Below are 24,101 nucleotides of genomic sequence, written 5' to 3'. Positions count from 1 at the left end.
TAATGATAAACAAATCTAAGATTAAATATCATATTCGTTTGTTTGAAATCCAACAATGAACGAGCCTTTCGTGCCGTTCTTGTGGTTTTATATTCTAAGAGATTCCGTCGTTTTATATTTAGCAGAGATTAGAATCTGGATAAAAGTCAATCGATTCGAGAACAGGGCAGTGCGAACTTTTTCAATGTTAAAATGACAGGATATATCTTCGTTCCCTGCTCGAGTCGCAAAAACATGAAATTGCGAATTACGCGTTATTTATATGAGCCGTCAAATGGCGAACCCCATCACTCGTATGCTAGCCAATGAACGCGATGCTTCCGAATGTGGTATATAAATGTTACGCGTAAAAAATTTCAGTCTTTTTCGGAATTTGGGGCCGTGCGTTTTATGAAAATGGAGAAGCCTGTATCCATTCGGCAAATGCTTTTACTTTATTAGCATGTATTTAGTACATAATTCACGTTACGTATACCGTAGAATTTCAAACATAAAAGAGTGTTTTGAATACTAGAAATTATATTTTTTCCAAAAATTAAAAATCAATTAGAATAAATAAATGAAGGCTATCGAAAAAATTATTACAGATTTTGGGCCGTCATGTCCTCTTTCAGATTTCTCTCTAATATACTTTAATATCACATTGTCCAGTATCAGAGTCGCCAATCCAGTTTCTGTCTGGGCTGTAAGCGGCTCATGAAAATGTGCCTTTACCCCTCGGTGGAAATTGGACTTATTAGACCAGTAATAACTGGTGACAATGCAAGCTGCAGTAGCGCTGCGCTGTTGCATACGTGGTCTGTGAGTTTGTGTCAATAGTGTTGAATCGTGTCAAATTGTGTGTTGATTGGTGTCAATTGTGTTAGCAGTTGAGAGGCTCGTAGTTGCGCCAGGTCGTAACTACGTGAATTTTGTACTGTATCGATCTCCATTGGACTTGGCATTATCTAAAGAAGCGTGAATTTTGGGCGTACGAGCGAGAACAACGTTGCGTTAGCTGCGGTCTGCGCGCGGTTTACGAGTGTCCGCGACGACCCGCGACGACCCGCGACCCGCCCGATGTGATCTGCGAGCGCGACGACTCGAGAAGGCGATTCCGATGGACCGTTGCTGCCTGTTTGCTATCACCGTCACCGACGAGCGGTGTGGCAGAGCGTGTTAATTCGAAATTCGGTCATCATCTGACGACTGAACATCGTGGCGCTCAGCCTCCAGTCCGGTAGCTGTCATCGAGTTGTCATGCTCCCGCATCTGGAAGTCGTACTGATCTAGAAAAACAAGAGCAACGGTGGCATTGTCAATGATGGCGAGCGCCACCGTCGTCGGCAGCAATCCGGAGAATGCCTCTAAGTTCCTGGAGGTCCTTCAGTCGGATCTCAAAGTACTTGCTTCGGAGACCAAGAAGAAGTACCCTCAAATCAAAGAGGTAACCGCGATACCACTTGTTATATCCTAGGCTACGTTCAGAAATACCATCTGACCGTCTCCCTTACCTCTATGTATCAACTTATCCTTATTCATTGAATGTTAAACAAGAATAAAATGACACATAGAAGCATTTGAGTGTTTCTGAACATAGTCCTACATTAGTTGGACCATGGACTGGAAGTTCCCATTTAGGTCTTGATTAAGTTTCTTTTCTCTTTGAAGATTAAACTACGACTCGGAAACAAGTTAGAAATCTATATAACTATATAACTTGCCAGGGCCATGCAAAAGATTTTCGGGGTTCTAGTGCAAAGGTAAGGATAGGGGCCTATATCCTTAAATAAATTTAGTATATGTTACTAAGGAATGAAAATTACTTGTAACGCCATTACTGTTTTTTTTTTGTTAGACTGGCAACAATATTACTTTTTGATTTTGTAACAGTAACATAGTAACTGTAATGAATTTAATAATTATTATTATTGTTACTTTTTATATTTTATATTTATTTTTAATACAATTTCCATGTATTCGATCTTTAATTTTTAATTAGTATTTATAGATTGGTATAGTCCGTTTTTATTTCAAGATAATAATATGGCCGATAATATATGTAGTCAATTCTTATATTTTTAGATATTTTTAGAGACAGTTTTAAGGATAATCTCACAAAGTATAAGATAAAAATTCCAAACTTTATTATTATGAAGAATTAGATCTCTTATAATAAAAGTAAAGTAATAAGGTCAGTGCAGATATTTCTGATACTGTTATCATTAAATTTTTTTCCTTTTTATCAAGATCTTTTGTTTATTTATTTCCTTTATCAACGTTTTACTTATGATGAAAGTATTTAATCCGGTTATTTACTTGTTTTGTAAAATACTTTATTAGAAAATATATTGAATTTGCAAAATCGTATCTGCAAACACCTTCAAAAAGATCATGCATTATACCGCAAGTTATATTAATCGAACAATTGAAATAAGAGATTTCATTGAATATACATTTCATTCTGAAGCGTCGAATAATTTTGAGTAGTACGTAATAAATCTTCTGAAGTTGCGAAATGTGTATTTGATTTATTAAAACGACAACATTTAATTTGTCGCATTTATGTTATGTGATGTGACATATCACATTATATAATCTAAATAAATCATTTATTATTATTTATACACTGCCTGAAAAATGCGTATGTTCCTACATATCGGTTATTGCGAAGAATATTACCAAACCCTTGGTCGTCTAAAGGCTTAGGACGCTCGCACAGAATGTTAGAGATCCAGGTTTAATTCCCGACCGAGGTAATATTTTTCGCAATAAATTTATTTTAGATTTTCAGTACATTAAGATTTTATTTTAAATGATACCAATTAAGCATCAAATTATTAAGTTGGTTATCAATTTAATTTGTGATATTACTATATTTACTTAATTTAATTTGTGATATTATACTATAGTAGTTTAGTTGCATTTCTAAGGCTAAAAAATCCATTCGACGCGCAATTAAAGGACTACAAATGTGATATATAAATTCACAGGAAATTATTTAAAGCAGTGAGATTCAATTTCGACCATTATTTTTTTATTTATTGTGTATTTTATTTACGTTATCCAGTCCTAAATAATCAATTATTATTATTTTTCTAATTGTACTAATTATTTCGATATAATAACGTAACAATAAATATGCCAATGGAGGGAGTCAGTCCCCGATGAATTTGACTTTGGCGTATGTTATCAAGGTCATGACCTGAGTGACTTCCAACACCTATCGCTCGTTATTCATTAAAAAGTTATGCACAAAAAGTTTCAAAAATAACATATTATTTCTGCTATATATAATTAAAATAACATTATTTCTGCTACATACAATGAAAATAACATATTATTTCTACTTCATACAATAAGAATTGTTCCCCACTCTTCTTTACGTGACTTTGTAAAGCAAGGTTTTTCCCCCTTGCCTAGGAGCATCCAACACGCGAAACGAATTAGAAACCCGATGATAGGATAAGTCACATAAATAATCATTATATATCATAACAATACTGTTAGAAATGTAACTACGAGCTTCCTTTACATGTAAATGAAGCTCATAATTATGAACGAAATTAAAAGTAATGAATGATTTAATTGAAAATTAAATTACAGTAGTTATTTAAATATAATGAACGTGTACATTAAATTTTATAAATTTTTATAAGAAATATTTCATGTACACGCAAATATATACTTTTCAGTTATAAATACATTAAATTTAACATAATGTCATGAAATTAAATTCAAATTGTGTAATTTAAAGGTATATTATATTTCATGAAATTTTTAACAGTGAATATTACCTGTAAAGTTTCAGCTCAGAGGAATGTCTCATTTGGGACAATACATCCTCGCTTTTTAAATTTATAGCGACTATATTATAATATGTATTTGTTACAGTCATGTGAGGAAGGAATCGCAAAATTAAGAACAGCCTCAAATAACCCAGGGACACCAATATACTATATTGTAAATCAAATACTTTATCCTATAGTTCAAGGTTGTGAGAGTAAGGACATAAAAATCATCAAGGTATTAAAAACAATGTTTACACATTATCTTTAGTAAAAAAATCTTGTAATGTGTGTTATATAAATCTTTATGGTATTTTCTAGTTTTGCCTAAGCATGATGCAAAGGTTAATAACGCAACAAGCAGTAGATCAGAAAGGTGCCCGATATATTACAGATGCTTTGTGGTTGTTAATGGAATCAGGTACAGAAGAAGTTAAAGTTTTGCAAACTGTAACATTATTACTTACAAGTAATGCCGTGGTACATGGAGATACTCTGGCAAGAGTAAGAATCCATTTATATATAAATTTTATTTTTTATCACTTTTTTCAATAATATTTTTATTATACTTTACTCAAAATTACATCTTTCCAGAATTTGGTGCTTTGTTTTCGGTTACATTTCACAAAAGATTGTACAACGATAAATACAGCCGGTGCTACTGTAAGACAACTAGTGTCTTTGGTATTTGAAAGAGTAATTGCCGAAAATGAGCAAAGTTCTGATCAGCCAGAATCTGATGAAGTAAATTTAGAGGAATTGAAAATTCCAACGAATCAAGCGCCTAAAGGTCTTGGTCCTTGCGCTGCAGATGCATATTTAATGTTTCAGGTGTTTTGTTTTTTACTATAATATTTGTATAATTATGTAACTTTATAAGATATAATTATAATTTACTTCTTTGTGTAAATTGTATATATTTGTGTACATTATTTACATTTGGTTTTAGGATCTAGTACAATTGGTGAATGCTGATCAACCATATTGGCTAATAGGCATCACTGAAATGACAAGAACTTTTGGTTTGGAATTGCTAGAGTCGGTTTTAACAAATTTTTCATCAGTTTTCTTTAAAGTAAATGAGAAAATTTTTAAGAATAGAAAAATTATATTTTAACAGGATCTTTTTATTTTATTTATTTATATATTTATATATTTATATGTGTATATATATATATATGTATATATATATATATATATATATATATATATATATAAGAATTATATCTTATAAAAATATAATTTTTTAGCATTTAGAATTTAGCTTCTTATTGAAGGAGAGAGTATGTGCACTTGTGATAAAATTGTTTTCGCCTAACATCAAGTATCGTAATTCAGTACCAGCGTCTTTGCAACAAGCTACACCTTTAGATAAACCTTATTTTCCTATTAGTATGAGGCTATTGCGAGTTGTGTCGATTTTAATACAGAAATACCATTCTTTATTGGTAAATATATCGGAATTTGTACATGTGTGATAATGATTTATATGAATTTATCAGCATAAGTGACACTCTGTTATTTTAGGTAACAGAATGTGAAATATTTTTATCCTTAATTGTAAAGTTTCTGGATCCTGACAAACCTACGTGGCAAAGAGCTTTAGCATTGGAAGTTTTGCACAAAATGACAGTTCAAGCAGATTTGCTGACAAATTTCTGCGAATGTTACGATTTGAAACCACATGCTACAAATATTTTTCAAGATATTGTTAATAGCTTAGGTGCATATGTACATAGCCTTTTTGTAAATCCACACATGATGAGTCAGACAGGTACAAATATATTACATTACGTCTTGAATGATTATAAAATTAATGTGTTATCTGTTGTACTTTTAATAGGTTTTTGTTTCAAATTTATGGCAAAGTACATTTTTATTATCATATTCAAAATGTGTATATATTTTTCTGGGATGCATACAATTCTTTGTTTGTAACAGCAGCAAGTACAACTATACCTCAAAGCACAGGTGCACCATTATTCACAGGAATGCCTGTCGGGCCTGGCGTATCGCCTCAACCCGGTTTTTATTCACGCGGTATTTGGTTACCAGTAGTAGCAACATTTACAAGCGGACAAGCTAAGCCAACTTAGTAAGCATTATAATGTTAATCATATCAATGTTAGGTTCACTACGGATTATCGTGATAGAAAAATACAAAGTTTAATAAATTTTGTAACTATTTAATTGATTTAAAGATTTCTTTTTTGAAAATGTAACTCTTACATTTTAAATATAATATATGCAAATTAATCAGATAATATAATAAATTTTAATTAAATATGAAAAAATTATTAATCTATGTTCATGATTATTTTATATTGTAACAATATGGAATCATTTGTGATATTGAATACAAACCTATATTACAAATAATCGTAATTAGTATTCGCTATTAAAGAAATGATAGAATAAACATTTTAAAATATTAAAAAATATTAATTTTCTTTAAAATAATGTTATTTGTCAAATACTATTACATGAGAAAAGAATTGTCTATATTTTTAAATTGGCGGATCACAACCTTTGTACAAGCCAAGCATAACTTTTTTAAAATAATAAATTTAAATATTAAATAATTTTTTAAATTATTTGTCTTATTTCTCCAAAAAGAGTATAAGTGAAAAATAAGAGTATACTGTTTTCCGATCTCGAAAAGAATATGTATTCTTAAAAGAGTATGATTGGTAATAACTAATAGTGACTTTATATTTTTTTTTCATGATAATGGCATTAAAGATTGATGATAACAAATGATTATTCCAGTTTGGAAATGTTGGACAAGGTCGAACCGCCACAAATACCGATCGGTTATGGTATCAGCATAGCTTATGCATGTTTATTAGACATCATAAGATCGATCGCATTGGCTATAAATGGATTAAAAGACGATAATAACGAAAATCAGATCTATCAGCCGAGTGAATCCGAACAAAAGCTTCATGTACAATTACTGAACTCTAGTTGGTGCGGTTTATTGGCAGCTCTCAGCCCGTTAATAGATGCCAGGTTAATAGATGCCAGCAGTCATAAATTATTATTGTATGTAATAGACAAAAAATATGGAGTGAATACAAACGTATCTGTGAATTTGCAGCACGGACGAATCGGCAACAGAAAATGTTTTAAAAGCAATTCAAACTTTCGCATCTCTTTGCGGTCAATTAGATTTGCAAGCGCCACGCGATGCTTTTATTACTGCAATATGTAAAGCATCTCTACCACCTAATTATGCCTTGACTGTACTGTATAATGCACCTCAAGGCATACCAATCGCGAGACAGCAAGATTCCACTCAATACAACTTGACAATAGGCGAGCCTGATTATAGGCAACAAGTAGTAGCCGTTGGTACGCCACTACCAACGGCATCTTTACCAATTGGTAAGACAGTAATTCACTCATAATTAATTACATACATCTTACTATTATGTGATTAATCTTTTATCATATTAATTATATCCAGGTGCTCATCAAGGTCCCGTCATGTTGACTGCGAAAAATTTGCAATGCATGCGAGCATTATTATCATTAGCCCATTGTCACGGTAGTATACTTGGTAGCGCATGGCATTTGGTACTTACTACTCTTCAACATCTTGTTTGGATACTTGGTTTAAAACCTTCTACTGGCGGATCATTGAAAGCTGGAAGAACCGCAGCTGATCCAAACGCCGTTTTAACAAACGCGGTTATGGCAGATCTACCTGTACTCAGCGCTATGCTTAGTAGATTATTCGAGAGCAGTCAGCACCTTGATGACGTTGCCTTGCATCATTTGATAGACGCTCTGTGTAAACTGAGCCATGAGGCTATGGAACTGGCATATTCTAATCGTGAACCTTCCCTATTTGCGGTTGCTAAACTTCTAGAAACAGGCTTAGTAAACTTATCCCGTGTGGAAGTGCTTTGGAGACCATTAACAAATCATTTATTGGAAGTATGTCAGCATCCGCATATTCGTATGAGAGAATGGGGCGTGGAAGCAATTACGTATCTTGTCAAAATGGCTCTTCAGCATAAATACCCGCAACCGCTTCGCGATAATCAGAAGTTACAAACATTACTGTTAGGACCATTGTCCGAGTTATCATCCGTACGTCATGGAGACGTTAGACAGCGACAGTTAGAATGCGTTTTGCAAGTACTTCATGGTGCTGGGGAGACATTATACCATGGTTGGCCCTTAGTCCTCGGTATTATAGGAGCAGTTTCCGATCATCATGGGGAAGCTTTAGTGCGTATAGCTTTTCAATGTTTACAGTTGGTTGTAACCGATTTTTTACCGGTTATGCCTTGGCGATGTCTTCCACTATGCGTCGATACAGCCGCTAAATTTGGATCGCAGACACAAGAATTAAATATTTCGCTCACAGCTGTCGGTCTAATGTGGAATATAAGTGACTATTTCTATCAGAACCAAGAGAAATTGTGTATTTGCTTGCGTGGAGATTCGTCATCGGTATTTCCCGATTTTCCTGGTACGACAAACATGCCATCATTTGATAAACTCTGGATGTGTCTCTATGCAAGATTAGGAGATTTATGCGTCGATTCGCGACCCGCTGTACGCAAATCAGCGAGTCAAACCCTATTCTCAACTATATCTGCACACGGTAGCCTTCTGCATCAACCTACGTGGCAAGCTGTGCTCTGGCAAGTATTATTTCCACTATTAGATAAAGTAAGAAGCTTATCAAATTCAGCTAGCAGCGAAAAAGTCGATACCAGTGGAAACATACTTATTCATCACAGTAGAAATACAGCACAAAAGCAATGGGCGGAAACGCAGGTTTTAACGTTAAGCGGTGTAGCTAGAGTATTTAATACGAAACGTCAACTGTTGCAAATGTTAGGAGACTTTCCAAGAGCATGGTCATTGCTCCTCGAATTTATCGAAAATTCTGCGCTTAGTAAAAACAATGAGGTATCATTAGCGGCACTGAAATCATTTCAAGAGATTCTCTTTCAACCGAAGGGAAGCGATAACACTGAAGTGATCCAGTCAAACGATTCGGAAGGCTTATGGACAGTGACGTGGCGCGTATGGCTCAATATTGGAATGGAGAGTACTGCACCACCACAAGAAGGTGACACTGATCCTTACGTGCCATCCCAGGCATTCCTAACTGCGCTCATGCATATATTCCCAGGCGTTTTTCAGCACATTAGAAACAAGTTTATTGGTCCTGATCTGCAAAAATTATGTATTGTCCTGAAGAATGCAGTGGCTGTTCCAGTACATGGCGAATCAACGCCGTACATCTTGCCATCAATGCCCGATGTAGTTCTCACTCATTTACAAGACGAAGTGTTACATTCTATGGAGCTTCTGCAAAAAGAAGCGTTAAACGGTCCTGACAATTTACGCACGATGATTGTACTGATATTTCTTCAGTTGCTAAGCTTCTCGAAGCTGGCGTGCGAAGCCCCAACATATGGTAAAATACCCACAAAACACATATCTCAGGTAAGAGGTGTGTCCGCTGATTGGATCACGATGAATTACGTTCCATTTGGCGAGAAAGCTCTGTCGATGGTAGTGAATTTATACCAGAAGACTGCGCATGAAATGGCCGTAATCGATGGTCAAGTGTTGAAATACATTATAGAAGCATTACACGTACCTTTAGCCATGAAATACGCATGCCCATCCGCGACCACATGGAAACTGGCCGTGACTAGTCTCTTAGCCGTCTTGCACACTGGACTGCCGCTTGCCAGAAAATATTCCGAGCAATTTCAGAGCATGTGGCTTGAGCTCGCGAGCACTCTGGACGATTTCTTGTTTCCTAAAAGGTAAATTGTTGTCTCTGATAAGTCAACAGCGGATTCTTTATTTTATTATTTCGACAACATAAGAAATGAATTTGGTCGGTCAATTTCAGTGTACTGAATGTAGAACGAGGAGTGGAAGAGATTCAGGCTGATGAGGCGGTAGATTGTCAGGTTATGGAGTTGTTGAGAGACGAAGTATTACCGCATTCTCAGCATATACCTCATCAATTTATACTAAGAGTCGTTATGTTATTAAATAAAGGTTCTATACATTCGGCCACTACAGCAAATATCGGTACATATAATATCTAAACTTTTTACAAAAACTCTTCTTGTATTAAATATTTCTTCAAGAGAGGCTATTATCTTTTTTTTTCCATAGAAAATGGAGCAGAAACAAAGTTACGGGAAGAATTCGCGAAAACTTGCTTTGAGACTTTGTTGCAATTTTCTCTGTTAGATGGATTGGACAATGATACGGAAAATAGTCCTAAAAAGAGTTCGGAAAGTGACGAAGGTGGAATTGCTGGACGTTTGGCAGTTACAGCTCTTCTGCATAGATTTCAAGAAGTTCTACGACGTTATATTGAGAGCGAGAGACGGAATGGAAAGTGCCCCTTACCTAGGTAATAGTGTCGATGCCTTTTAACAAATTGTAAATAATTTAATGTTATTTCAGTGGATCTTTCACTTCGATAAATATTTTATCCGAAATGCACGTTTTATTTTAAGTACTTATTATAGAGAACTTTTCTAGGTACAGGTTGTCGGAAATATCATTTGTTCTGAAAGCCGTTGCCACTCTCGTAATATCGCTCAAAAAAGCACCTCCCAATAAAGGTACATTTTTATTTCATATTTATTTTATATAAGATAATATCGCATTTATAGATATTTAACGTATTATTAAATCATTGTTTACACTTCAGTTGAAAGATCAGTATGGGAGCAGCTGATTGGATTATATCCATGCTTAGTAGAATGCACGATTGCGACTACTTCTGGTCAAGTATCTAGGTCCTTGCGAGAGGCTCTGTTACAATATCACGATTTATTACGGGCACCGATTCATAGTACGCCAACCCCTAATGGCGTTTGACCAATACATTCTTTTCTTTTCACTACGGATTTGCACTAAAAGTTGAAGTATAGGATGAATAATTTTTTTGTGTAACGTTCTGATGCGTATAAAATAAATGTGAGAGTAACGATTTCCTGATTAATACAAGGTATGTTCGGAGAGATACTATTAGCGCTATTCGTGTCATTCCATCCTTGTTTTATGTCTAATAAACAATGAAGGTAGAATGATACTGACAGCACTAATAGCGTCTCTAAATACATTATATTTATAGAAGGATAATAAGTTTGCCACATAATTATGCTCTATTGTAGAAATATCATGTTAAATCCTTTGTTATTAGTGTGATTTTAGTAGTCGCGTACAATCTTTCTCTCTCTCTCTCTCTCTCTCTCTCCTCCCTCCCTCATCTTTTCCTCTCTCTCCCTCCCTCCCCTCTCTCTCCCTCTCTCCCTCGCCTCCTCTTCTCTCTCACACTCTCTCATCTAGAGATATACACATTATTTTTACGACGTTGAAGTACAAAAATCAAAATAGAGATTTTAGATTGACGCGGTCTCATCATGAGAATTTTATATAAATTTGTATAATTTGTATTGTTTCTGACTTCGTGATTATAGGAAGAATCAAGAAGAATAACAAAGAAAAATCTTTTTATAAGATTTATCTAATAGACAGCACAATAGCGATGTGAGAAATTTTTGATTGTTGCGTTTTGATTGTTATTTTGATTTATTTAAACTCGAGATAGTTATAAAGTAAAAACAAATTAGAAATTGAAATATTTCCTGTTTGAGATCATGTGAAAGAGGATTTATTAATTAATATACATTATCCAGAGAGTGTAGAAATTGTGTTCTAATAGCGTAATTGTAGTTTGTTATTATTGTTCCGAGTATATAGGAGGAACGCTGTATATACATATATGCAGGGAATGTATAAGACAGCTTTTTTAATTGTAAATATTAATATAAGTATGTATACTAACATGCAGATGCGAGACGATTTTATTAACATAGAACTTTATCATTTACTATTCTTATAAATTGCGTGGCATCGTAATTATATTATCAAAATGTAAATAAATCTATACAGATTAAATACAATTCTCTCTCTCTCTGAGCAATTGTTATTTATATTTTTCCATTTCAGATTCCACAATACGCTTGAATCATAAATGTCGCTAGAATCATAAATGTTTCTATACATATATGTATATATTTATGTATGAGCAATTCTTTTACATTTTTTCAAACTTGATTTTTTTCTAAAAAAGACAACAGCGAAAATTATTTTTTTAACTATTTTTTATGTTTCTCATTATTATTTTTAATATATTATTTTTAATATACTAAAAAGTTTTTGTAAAAGTAATTTTACAAAAGAAAGAAAGATGTATGAATATTGAACATATTGGACATATTTAATATATAATTATATACGTTTACGGGGAGAAGGATATTTACGTATGTTTACATATACGTATAAATACATCTAATATATACATATTTATAAATATTGTATATTCATGTATGAAAAATTTGAAATACTGACATTTTAAAAAATTTATTTGAAAAGAACATAAATATCATGATGCCAAAATTGAATTTTTGAACAAAATTAATTTTATAATCATTAATAATATTTTTATTTCATGTGAAATATATAATATATTAAAAATTTTTCAATTTCATGTCACATCACGCTGTCGTCCTTGGTGTATATATTCGTATTTGCATGTAACTTCACCAGCAAGTGTCATGAAATACGTAATATTCCGCATTGTATAAGCCTCTCTCATAGCTCCATGTATTCCGCAATTTCCAATTTTATGTATATGATCACTTTGCAATTGTAATCGCCATTCTCCTTAGATTATTTCTTCTATTCCGTTGATCTATCTATTAATTGAGGAGAACAATATTTTTACTCCTGCGGTACTCGCTCATCGATTATCTTCCGTTTTCAAAAAATTGTGCAAATACAATACTGCTAGCACAAGTTTATTACTATCACGATATCAGGATTAGCATGATTGGTCTTCGGAATATTCTCCATCTAGCTGTAAAAATTCCAAAGTATTTTTTATTGTTCTTCTGGTGACAAATGATAATTCAAAATACGTTTTAAGTCATCTAAAACCTGCCCATGATAAGGTGATAAGGTCACATTAACAGACATTTGAAAGGCTTCGTCGCTAGCAAAATATAGGAAGGTATTTTCTGATCATTTTCTGGGCGACGAACTTGTCTCTCTTGGTAAATTCAATATATCTCCGTACACTGCTTTTCCGAAGGTCAATTTCGACAAAATTTTTCTATTATTATCGTTACCATATGCATCTACAGCGAACAGCGTAAATTTATACCTGGCATCAATACGAAGCTAAATGTCTTCTTAGAATTGAAATATACAGATTCAGAGTTCAGAAATGCCTGAATCGTTATGTGCTTACTATCAATCGCTCTAATACAATTTAGCAAATTATACAATCTTAAAAAATCTAAACAGATCTCTTTCCATTCAATTTTTTTCGGACGTTTCATATAGATTGGCATTAAAACATTTTCTTTAACAATCATATGAACAGTGGCCTCTGTAAGCTAGAGCCATAGACAGCATTTTGGTCTCCGATTGCCAAATATCTGTAACAAATTAATACATTATATTAATTATTAGCTTATTGTTGAAATATAATTAAATGATAAATAATTAAATAAATTAAATTTAATAATTGAAACGGAAATATATCTCAATGTTATTGTGGAGATACTATTTTGGATATGTCAATGATCTTATACTTCTTTTTTTCAAATACAGTCCCATCAGTCAAAACAGTTCATAAAATGAAGAAATATCCATTTTTGTGTATCGGAAGAAGAGATTCAGATCTTTTTTTAATTCCGAAAATAGAGTTGAGAAGTCGCCATACTCTGGATGTTTCTCCTCTATGGGAGAACGTACCCCTCATTGTCGGTTTCTCTAACGCTTGCTCTTTTTGCCTTCCATACAATGTACAATTCTAGCTACTTGCATTGTACAGATAAGTATCAATTGATCTTCCATCTTACCCAAATATAATTTGCGTGAAAATGTAGCATATAGAAATGTATGCATATAGAAATGCATATAAATATGTTTCAGAAGTATTTTCTCTGTAATATTTTAATTTAAAAAAATGTTACAACACTATAAAACATATTTACCAAATTTGCTGACGAAAATTTGAAAAAGTATTCAATCAAAAGCGATTTTGAACGTTTTGATATAATATCGCAATTTGTTAACTTTAGACGTTCGAAGCAGATGGAAGTGTAGATTACAATCTATCTGATTGGTTGGCCTTTATTTCTTTCGCGGCGTTGTGTAATGAAGGTAATAATTTATTATTGCTTATTTCTATATTACTCCTACCGCTATTCCCGAGAAAAAAATGATCCATATATAATTATATAAAATTATATAAAACTATATATAATTATATAAAAAAAAATTGACATATTTTATACAATTATTATATATAAAATATGTTCATATATATAACAATTCATATATATAAATATGTTTATATATATAATTTTTCCCAGGTTCTTATCGATGTTGCCTTTCATTGTGTTTAAGGTTTTGCATATATTGCTTTAGTCGCATTAAATAAAGAAATATCGACTAATTAAGCACATTTAGGACCTAAGCATAAAGATGACCGTAATTGAGTTGTGGAACATAAATCGTAGTTATAGGTTGACCAAAACGTTGTGCATTGACCTACGACTACGATTCACATTTCACAACTCAATTATGATGTCATCGTTATGCTGCTAAGCCCTAAGTCTGTTCTTTCTTATACTATTATGATAGAACATTATTACTTGCGAATTCAGATTCAATAGTGGTTCAAAAACTTTAAGAAATTATTTTTCTTTTCAAGACAACATTATAAAGTTAAAATTTGTAATTCTGTGTTATTAATACAAATCATTCGCAAATAGCGAAGATTTAATCATAAAGATTTTAAATATATCTACGGATACTATGTCGTTGTATTTGTCACTTACAATAATTCATGATTATAATGTTACATAGAAGAAGCATAGTTCCGCATTATATTAATCGAAAATTAATAATATTAATAAAATAATAATAATAATAATAATAATAATAATGAAATTTATTACAATCTTCGAAAAGAAAGATGTAGCCACACTTTGTTCGCTAATTACGGCATTAAATTGATGCTAAAATATAGGTGTAAAAATAAATGCGAACGTGCATACGGCTATTAGATATAAATTTGATGAATGATATCAGGTATTGCTATCATGTGAGAGCTGGTTATACCGATATCATTTAGCACTAACTATAACAATTAACTTAATTATCACTCACTATGAATGTTATGAGCACGCGATAGTCTGGCAATAAATTCGGCAACTATCTATAAAGAAATCACGTGTAACTTAGGTCCTTAAAACTATCTTCAAAGAGAGGAGAATACTTGGTATCTTGTACACAAACAGGATATTATTTTAGAATATAAATTAATCCAATAAATTAAGTTTTAAATAGCTTGAATGCAATGATGATGCAATCGAATATTCATTCCGATATATTGCATTTAATCCTAAGATGAATTCGACAATTCAGCCAGAATGTCGTGGATGTTGCGATTTTCTGTGTCACCTATTCTGCGGCAGTTATGATAGTTACACGATGACAAATAAATAATTTATGTACAAAGCCAGCGAAGCTTTTTATCGACTGGGTGAAAAGAGGGGAACCGAGGGCAGTGTCGGGTGTGTTCATTTCCGGCGTTTATTTAATTGCTGGCTCTCCGCTTCGCGTCAAATCGTGTTTTGAATGAAGAACACTATATATCGACGACTTATCGCAGCCATGAGTGTTCTTTTACAGTAACCGTTAGCACAATATCCTATATATAAAAAAAAACGAATATTAAGAGAAATTAGCAAAATTAAAAATCGATATAGGAAACATTTGAATTATTTCCCATCCCATTTTTATTTCCAAGTAACTTTACTTTGCTTTCATAAGCGAATAAAAAAAATAATTTTTAAAATTTTCATTTAAAAATTTGTTTAAGTCACTCCCCCGATTTTAAAGATTAGAATTCATTATTTTAAATCCTTATTAATGCTTTGCAATTGACCAATTAATTACAAAATGATAGCAAACAATTGTATTATTGATTTAGGCGGGCTTGTGCCTATCGAAGCGAGATTATAAGGGCGTTAGCTCGACTGGTGGTTGACCCATCTTTGTCCGTAGAGCCGCGACATCATCCTCTATCTTAATTAACAATTTGTATTTCTGCAAGAAAGAGATAGTTGTATTAAATAAAATATATTTTAAATAAACTTCCTCCCCAATTTATGTATACTTACTGTCCTATTATCGCCTGTTGTAGTCATCCAGGCATAAACCATGTATCCAGGTATGCATAGCATGGAAGATAACGCTGTAAACCAGCCTAACACATGCGACCACCACGGGTACTCATAATCTAGATATTTTATAGGTGTCCACTGAACTAGATTGAAGACAAATACGCCCTAAATTCAAATTAAATGACGAATATTATATATGTATATAATTTTATATATATATATATAATAGTTTTATATATATATATAATAGTTTCTGAATTATAAGTATTTAAAGTTTGCACATTAATCAAGATAATCAAGGCGAAAGCAGTCGGTCAAATGATTCAAATCATTTGATCCTTCTCAGATATACACAATAAATAAACTTATTGTACTTACAACGCAAATCATCGGCGTAGTCACTACCCAGCAAAATTTCCACCACATAAGGGGATAATATCCGATCATATCGCGAAGGGCGTCATAAAATCGATTTACGCCAAACGCCCAACTGATTGATATGCACTCGAAAAATATAAGAAAGAGTAAGCAGAAACCGGAGACAGCGTACGAATCAAGGATTTGGAAAACGTACATGCCACCTTCAGAAATACATGACAATCCGATGAGATAAGACAAGGCGCACACGATGGCGATAAACAACTCTTTGCGACGTCGTAACAGCTGCGGCCATTCGTCTACCTGAAAAAAAAATCGAACAATCTTAAAATTGCACACACACACACACACACACACACACACACACACACAGAACCGAAAATTAAGTTAAATATTTTAAATCTTAAACGATATAATCTAAGAAAAAAAGCAAATCTATTCAAATTCCTTAATTTCTTCTATTAATATTGATTTTTTTTTATTTCTTATATTTAAAAATATAAGTTTTTGAAATTTGATGACTTTATTAAGTGATACAAATAAGAAAATGTAAATATGAAAAACAAAATTGTCGTGCTTTTCAAGAGAATACCATAGCCGTAACGAAGCCTTCCATTGTGCAGAATTGGGAGTCAAGTCCAATGAGCAGCAGCATAAAGAAAAATAGGCATGACCAAAGGGGAGCACCCGGCAGTTGAAGAACAGCCGATGGATAAGCCAAGAAGGCCAATCCCGGTCCAGAAGCAGCTACTTCGGCGACCGGTTTCTGCTGTTCGTGCGCCATAAAACCAACTACCGAGAATATCACAAAACCCGCGAACATGCTAGTGGATGAGTTAACCGAGCAAACGATTAGAGCGTCCTTGTAAACGTTGTTGGTGAATTTGTTGTAACTACCGAGAGCCACCAGGGTGCCGAGTCCGAGACCGTACGAAAAAAAGATTTGTGTCACTGCATCGATCCATACCTACGAATTTTATTTTGTATGAATACATCACAAAAACAGAATCTGGAATATTCTTAAAGAATGTCCTTAAATTACTTTATTTCAAACGATATTATCAGAATGCTATTAAAAGATACCTTTTTTTATAGAACATATTTTCAATACCCTGATAAACTTTCTTAATTTAATACTGCCCGTATGCTATATTTGAATTACAATTAATTGTAACTCAAGAGGGAATTGAATACCGATATAATACTGATCCAGTACCAACTACGCTACTATATATATAAAATAATTTATAGAAAAACAAAGTAGCTTCAAAAATTAATAAAAGAAAATAAATAATTACCTCAGATTCCCGTAGCTTGGACAAGTTTGGACTAATATAAAATCGAATGCCTTCCATAGCACCGGGTAGTGTAATACCACGAATCAGAAGAACAGTGAGTAATACGTATGGAAAGAGGGATGTGAAATAAACAACTTTGCCAGTCCACTTGACACCTTTCCAGATGCAAAAATAGCAAATTATCCACACCAATAACAATGTACCTGCCAATTCCCATCGAATATTGCCCATAGACTCAATACCATCACTGATTTGCAAGGCTCGACGTCTGAAAAATTAGAGAAGAAAATACAATTACGAATTATTAAAACTAAATAATGCACAGATAGTAATACTTTAAAAGTATTCTTTAAAAATATAGTATTACTCTACTTGATATAAGCCCGCGTTGATAGAAATGCGTAAATTACGTGCTTCACTTTAGATAGCAAGCATACTTCATTTTTACGTCAAAATACTAAGCATGTTCGTACTAATATATACAAAATTCTTCCCAATGTAATCATGATGATTATCTAAGTAATTACTAATAAGTATCATCATCATAATATCGATTTAAGATCATTATCTTTCTATTGTTCTATATCAATCGATTAAATAATAATATGAAATAAACGTAATACTCCTGACGATATATTAATACAAAATATCATTTTTATGTCATATAATTATTAATTGTTCTTTTTTCTTAAGTAATAATTATAATTAAATTAATATCTTAGACAGATTTAATCCTTCCCTCTCCCCAAACACCCCTTAACAGAGTTTATATAAGGGAGTCCTCCGGAGGAGCAGTTCAGTATCAGTGCGCTCCTCGCCTTGATGAAGTGAGCGGCAAGGTTCACGAAACGTTGATATTAGTAATGGATCACGAGACGGCGGTAACCCATAAACCCTTTGAGAATTTAATAACCCTCTAAAGAAAACACCCGTGAAAGTCTCAAAAGTGTTGTTGCAACATATTACAATAATATTGTTTCAATATATTACGGTAATATAATATTGTTATAATATGTATATCACAGTAATATTGTTGCAGTATATTCCAGTGAGAAACGATAATGGAATCGACATCGATTCGGGGAAAAAGTCTAATAACAATAATTAGTGCGCGTTAGCTAATCAGGATTAGTTCCGTACAATCATAAATTAAGCAGTGCTAGATATATGGCTTAGGATAAGTAATCGCGGTGAACTTTTTTCTTTTTGATCATACATTATATATTGTCATTTTATCATCGTGAGTGTGATGTGATTTATCTATGATATGAAACCGTCATTTTAATGTCTTGAAAATATTAGTTAGTGATATCAATAGTGATCTATAAATGATCAAAATCTAATGTCTAAACTAAATTTTGTGTGTCTGCTACTTGGAACGTACTCGAAAGTAAATGGAAAATTGTATTAATACTGACTCCCAAAACTCCTTCACAGGATCCGTAAGCTCCGTTACTGTCACATTTATATGATTGAGTGTGCACATCTTGACGATGCTACCGTTCCTCGCCGAGATCTCGTTCCAGCAAAGCAACGAACTTCTGTCGTAAGGATTCACGCAATTCTTGGTATTCCAGTCATTGTTACAGCTTCCCCAAGGCAATTCTACGGATTGTATAAGAAAAACTTTCATTCAATAAAATCCTTTATTTTTGTTCTTCATCATTATCATTAAATGAAAAATGTCCGAGATATTATAAGAAAGAGAATTTTTCGATGTAGATAAATTCAATGTGCTCACCACTGCGCATTGACATGAAAAAATAAAAAATCGCCCAGGCTAGGATAACGATGTAATAGACATTCATCCAACAGGACATGACAGCGGCGGCATAACCGATGCCCTTAAAGAGTGGCGCTATTTTGAAAACTCCGAGGCCGCCTACCGTGAGCATTTGCCCGAGAGCCAGTTCCATGAAAAACATGGGTATACCGGCCAGAAACAGTGTCAAGAAGTAGGGTATTAGGAAAGCACCACCGCCGTTTTTATAGCAAAGGTATGGAAATCGCCAGACATTACCAAGACCGATTGCCAGGCCGACCTTGAAGAAATAATGAAGAAATGGTAAATATCAAAGCACAATTAGTGCTAATATCTTTATATTTTTTAAATGAATAACTATTTTTTTTGCATATTCTCTCTCTATTTCAATTTGATATTCATAGAAATATATTTAAAAATTTGAACATTTTGTTTTAATATCGCTTTGCCCTGAGATACTTTTTATTAATAATTATACTTGGCAACATTAATGTTTTAAAAAATGATGCGTTGAGTAAAAGATTTGAATATATAATGATGCATTACCACACTAAGAATAAAATCTAGCTTGGTGCTCCATGTTCCACGATCTGGAAGAGGTTTCTTGTTGGATGTTGAACAAGTTAGATTTAACGTTGTTCTGCCGTTGTCAGTGTTTTCTGAATCAGCCACTTCAGGATCTCGTGATGCTTCTGTCATGATTAAAGCTTTCGTAATTGGCACACACAATGTTCTCTCGATATTCTCTGCTCGTGTATGCTCCGGTTGATTATCGAGTGTACGTTTCAAATGCGAAGATGGTAAGGAAACATAACACAATATCTGCGAAACGAATTGTATAAGTTGCTTTCTCCAAAGTGATAGAGTATGGACTACGCCATCCGTGTGTCAAGTTAGTTGACAAAAATGAATGACAGGAAGCGAAGACAGCCAGTCTTATCTCTTTCTATTCGATCGTGTAATGGGAGAGAGAATGAGAGGGAGATAGCCGTCTTTATGCTTCTATGTCTCATTTTCGTTGACCATATTTGAATTCATATTATATTTCTTATATTGATAGCGCAATCCATATTATATTTCTTTTGCTTTCTTGAAGATATAATATACAGCAAATCTTAAATAAACAACTATGATATATATATATATATATATTGCATAAAAGAAGAAAATTCAAAAAATTTTTTACTTTAAATCTGCGAATATGCAAACAGGAGCTTTTTCTAAACCAACGCTCTTTCTTCCTTTTTTACTTTGAAAACTTAACACAAGTTTTTTCAACTTACTGAACGATGCTTAATAATTGTAACACGTAAAATATATCAGTGTTGAGATGCAACATTAAAATTCTCATTTTTTTCTATTTTAAAAAGTTTCACAAATCTTGTTCTTTGTAAACTCCAAATGTTCTTCTATTATCAGGAAAATTTGCGGAAAATGTTTAAAATCGAACATTTGTATAAAAAATAAATACTTCTAAATATCGAAAAAAGCTGATAATATTGAATATTAAAGTAGACTATTAAGAGAGCAATCGGTTAAGAGTATGCGTTTTTCAGATAATTAAACTATGCGGGGCATAATCTTAACCGATGTGTCTCAATAATTATTGAAAGGACTTTGTCTAAATCACAATATGTAATAAAATTAATTGTGTCATTAATTGATAACATAAGTCATATATCTTAATATGTGGGTACGTCAATAAAAGAATTAATGAAGCTATTGAAAATGAATATTGCAGTGTAGTAATGTTTGAATATGTATTTGAGAGACTATTCAAATTAATTTAACGTATATTCAAAGCATATTTACAAAAAAATTCCTCATCAATATCAGTATAATATATATATGATTTTATTTATACATTATACATTTAAAATTATTATCTGCGATAAAGAAGAATTCAAAAGAATAATTGCAATTATTATTGCCAATGCAATGATTTCAATTGTTCTATAGAAATACAAACACTTCAGTTATGTTAGTTAATTCTACATGTATCTGTAAAACGTATTTAATGTTAAATTAAAAAATTAATATCATTACTTGAAAAGTGTTAGTTTGCGTTAATTGTGTCAATTTAATTTCATAATTATTAATATTGTTTTCAATAATGCTTAAATTGCTAAAAGCGTATCTTTAAAATCTATTTCTAGCAATCTACGTTTATATCAAACACTTTTTTCCAAATTGACAGCAAGTCACAATAAAATACTTGATTTAATTTCAATCAAACTTGAATCACAAACAAGAATTTCACTGAATCAATGGAGACTTGCGAAGAATCCCGCAAGAAAAGCAAGATATTCTCTGAGGTACGTAAAAGAAGGAGGGTGGACGGTGGCCCGTTGGTACGTTAAATACAAATGTCCGGCAGAGGGTCCATATAATAAATATCGCGATGGTACGTGTTTCCTTGCTCCTCCCTTCCCACCACCGCCACTCATCCCAGCTCCCTCTTCCTCTTCCACGCTCATAAAAAACAGCTATATTCTAATCAGCCGAGGATGTGGCGTTCCGCGTGTCGCACCGGAATTTTCATTGTCGTCACCTGTCACGAATCTTGTCTCGGCGGGAAGTGTCGCGAATTTTCTTTCTACACGAAATGTTATAACTGTTTTTACAGGAAGTACAGACATAGAGCAAAGTAATTACGAGCACGTGGCATAAGACTTAACAGTTTTAAGTATCATAAAGCAAGCGCCTTTAAAATGATATACTTGAAAATTAATTTGTTTAATTCACATGATATCAGGATATTGAATTTAAAATCTTAATTTAAATCAAACATGATTAACTTAGACGTCTACGCTTCTATTTGTAATATGATAATTGGACTGCTCTCATAACTTATGTACTTGCTTCTGGTCTTATATCCGTGATCTGACAAATCCTCTATTTATGTTCAATTTACAACATCAAAAATTTGCTTTTAAATGTTTTTTGCGGTTTACAACATTCGTTTATACAATTTAAGTTTCCATATTTAAATTAGCATTAAAGGAAATTCTAGTTGAAACGTTAATTGTAATTTTTTTGTTCTAAGCAATTTTAAGTAATAAAACAGTTTTTCAATACATTAACATCTTTCTAATAGAATGCCAGATTGATTGATGCCATCAAAATTATTAAATTGCTTATCAATTTAATTTGTGATATTACTATAGTAGTTTAATTGCATTTATAAGACCCGATTGCACCAACATTATTTTGACTTTAAGCGAAGTTTAAAATCTTTCTTTTTTTTAAGCTGATAGAGAGACAGAAAGGGAGAGAGCTTAAGCCACGCTTAAAATTAAAGTAACGTTGATGCAATCAGACGTAAGTCCGAAAAATCATTTCGGCGCGCAGTTCAAATGACATATTTAGTATATAAATTCACATTGGAATTATTTAAAAAAGCATTTAAGATCCAGCTTTGATAATAAGCATTAAACTCTTACTTGTATTCACATATTATGGTCTTAATAAATTGTTTATTATAATAAACCTATAATTGAGTGCGCATCAACATCTGCGCAGATTTTTATCAGCTTTTTGATCTGTTTATCGATCAATATAATAAACTATTTTAATATATCAGTTCCGTTGAACTTTAGTTAGACTGTTCAAGAGATTATTGTTAATCGTAATTATTTTTTACGGCATTTATACTACTTGATTAAATTTGATATTTATTGAAAATATAAATCTACAAATCAAATATCACTAATTATTTACTAATTACTCAGTATTTGCAGTGATCATTCCTACTTAAACTCAATATCTTTGTTACGTTGATTTTCAAACGATATACGAACCTTTTTAAATTCGATGATAGAATCTCCTGTGGATCTCTCCTATCATGAAGATAGTTGCGAATGAATCACTGCAAAATAGTTTCGGTTTTACCTTAATATCGACGAGCAGAATAAGTCTGATTTGTTTTTATACACTACACTTTGTGGGCACTCTTGATAGACGCACGAATATTTTTTTACTCGCCACCGAAATAGTATTATATCGTCCATGCGATTTTGACGATGAAACTTTTCGATAATCGATGGAACTTGAATTGATCAAATCGCTAAATTAATTTTCAATTCTCCATAACAAGTGGCCTGATCTCGATCCCAAAACCAAAACCAATCATGAAAGCTCAACTCTGAAAAAAAAACCACTCAAGAGATAATTTTCAGATGCGATCTGCACCGGTCACGATCGTGTGTTTATGATTGCCTGCCGTAGGTGCACTGGTTTGGAGAACACGACACGAGTATCACGGGGAGATGGAGAAGAATAATTCTCTGCGTTGCAAGCGCAACGTATCCGCGAGATACTATGTAATCGGTCTGCGATCGGTCCAGTCTTCTCAGATCTTCCGTACACACCGTGCCAACTGGCAGTAACTGAAATTGCCGCGTACAGGAAGAAAATCCGTGGGTTCCCCCTTTTTTCTTTTCCCCCGCCCGTGATCTACCTCGCACCCTTACGCTCTCCGCCACTCCTGTCAATGTTATCTGCCGATATGTTGAAGAGTGAGAGAGAGAAAAAGTAAATGAGAGAAAGGGGGTCATGCCAAGATCGCAACGGTATATCATCATTAAGTTGATATTTATCTACTTCCCTATCCCTCTCTTTTACTCCCTCT

At 33.0% G+C, this 24,101-nt stretch overlaps 2 protein-coding genes across 7 annotated transcripts; one reads left to right on the top strand and one right to left on the bottom strand.

The window, feature by feature from the left end:
• Positions 1-754: 754 nt before the first annotated feature.
• Positions 755-11,750, top strand: mon2 (Mon2 homolog, regulator of endosome-to-Golgi trafficking). Of its 4 annotated transcripts, none has more exons than XM_087405127.1 (15): positions 755-1,426; positions 3,874-4,005; positions 4,089-4,271; positions 4,362-4,598; positions 4,717-4,842; positions 5,018-5,215; positions 5,295-5,541; positions 5,712-5,862; positions 6,537-6,779; positions 6,868-7,154; positions 7,237-9,568; positions 9,658-9,842; positions 9,930-10,173; positions 10,305-10,387; positions 10,477-11,750. In XM_087405127.1, exons 1-15 carry the CDS (start codon positions 1,301-1,303, stop codon positions 10,644-10,646), a joined length of 4,944 nt encoding a protein of 1,647 aa, XP_087261253.1. In that variant the 5' UTR covers positions 755-1,300; the 3' UTR covers positions 10,647-11,750. The 4 variants fall into 4 exon arrangements, with proteins under 4 accessions (XP_087261253.1, XP_087261254.1, XP_087261252.1 ...); XM_087405128.1 differs by having other exon boundaries at positions 5,709-5,862; positions 10,311-10,387; XM_087405126.1 differs by having other exon boundaries at positions 5,709-5,862.
• A 425-nt stretch (positions 11,751-12,175) lies between these two features.
• Positions 12,176-23,897, bottom strand: Gat-a (GABA neurotransmitter transporter-1A). 3 transcript variants are annotated; one of them, XM_087405130.1, is made up of 10 exons: positions 23,272-23,897; positions 22,002-22,067; positions 20,018-20,293; positions 19,451-19,751; positions 19,128-19,314; positions 17,710-17,977; positions 17,004-17,378; positions 16,412-16,714; positions 16,031-16,198; positions 12,176-15,956 (listed from the first exon to the last, which is right to left on the bottom strand). In XM_087405130.1, the coding sequence occupies exons 2-10, from the start codon at positions 22,011-22,013 to the stop codon at positions 15,867-15,869; spliced, it is 1,980 nt and encodes a 659-aa protein (XP_087261256.1). In that variant the 5' UTR covers positions 22,014-22,067; positions 23,272-23,897; the 3' UTR covers positions 12,176-15,866. The 3 variants fall into 3 exon arrangements, with proteins under 3 accessions (XP_087261256.1, XP_011052847.1, XP_011052849.1); XM_011054545.2 differs by lacking the exon at positions 22,002-22,067; XM_011054547.2 differs by lacking the exons at positions 22,002-22,067; positions 23,272-23,897 and adding an exon at positions 21,636-21,970.
• Positions 23,898-24,101: the final 204 nt, after the last annotated feature.

Source organism: Acromyrmex echinatior, chromosome 4 (genome assembly GCF_024713525.1).
Source record: "Acromyrmex echinatior isolate Ae372 chromosome 4, ASM2471352v2, whole genome shotgun sequence".
NCBI lineage: Eukaryota > Metazoa > Arthropoda > Insecta > Hymenoptera > Formicidae > Acromyrmex > Acromyrmex echinatior.
The sequence above is the reverse complement of the archived record's forward strand: the minus strand, read 5'-3'. Positions and strand labels throughout refer to the sequence as shown.

Bases quoted from the DNA above. Each gene is read 5' to 3' on its own strand.
- mon2 (XM_087405126.1), top strand. From the start codon at position 1,301: ATGATGGCGAGCGCCACCGTCGTCGGCAGCAATCCGGAGAATGCCTCT. The intron at 5,216-5,294 runs GTAAATATATCG...CTGTTATTTTAG, and splicing joins AGAAATACCATTCTTTATTG to GTAACAGAATGTGAAATATT. The intron at 10,174-10,304 runs GTAATAGTGTCG...GAACTTTTCTAG, and splicing joins GGAAAGTGCCCCTTACCTAG to GTACAGGTTGTCGGAAATAT.
- Gat-a (XM_087405130.1), bottom strand. The intron at 19,752-20,017 runs GTAATGCATCAT...TATTTCTTCAAG, and splicing joins TAGATTTTATTCTTAGTGTG to GTCGGCCTGGCAATCGGTCT. The intron at 15,957-16,030 runs GTAAGTATACAT...TCTTTCTTGCAG, and splicing joins CAACAGGCGATAATAGGACA to AAATACAAATTGTTAATTAA.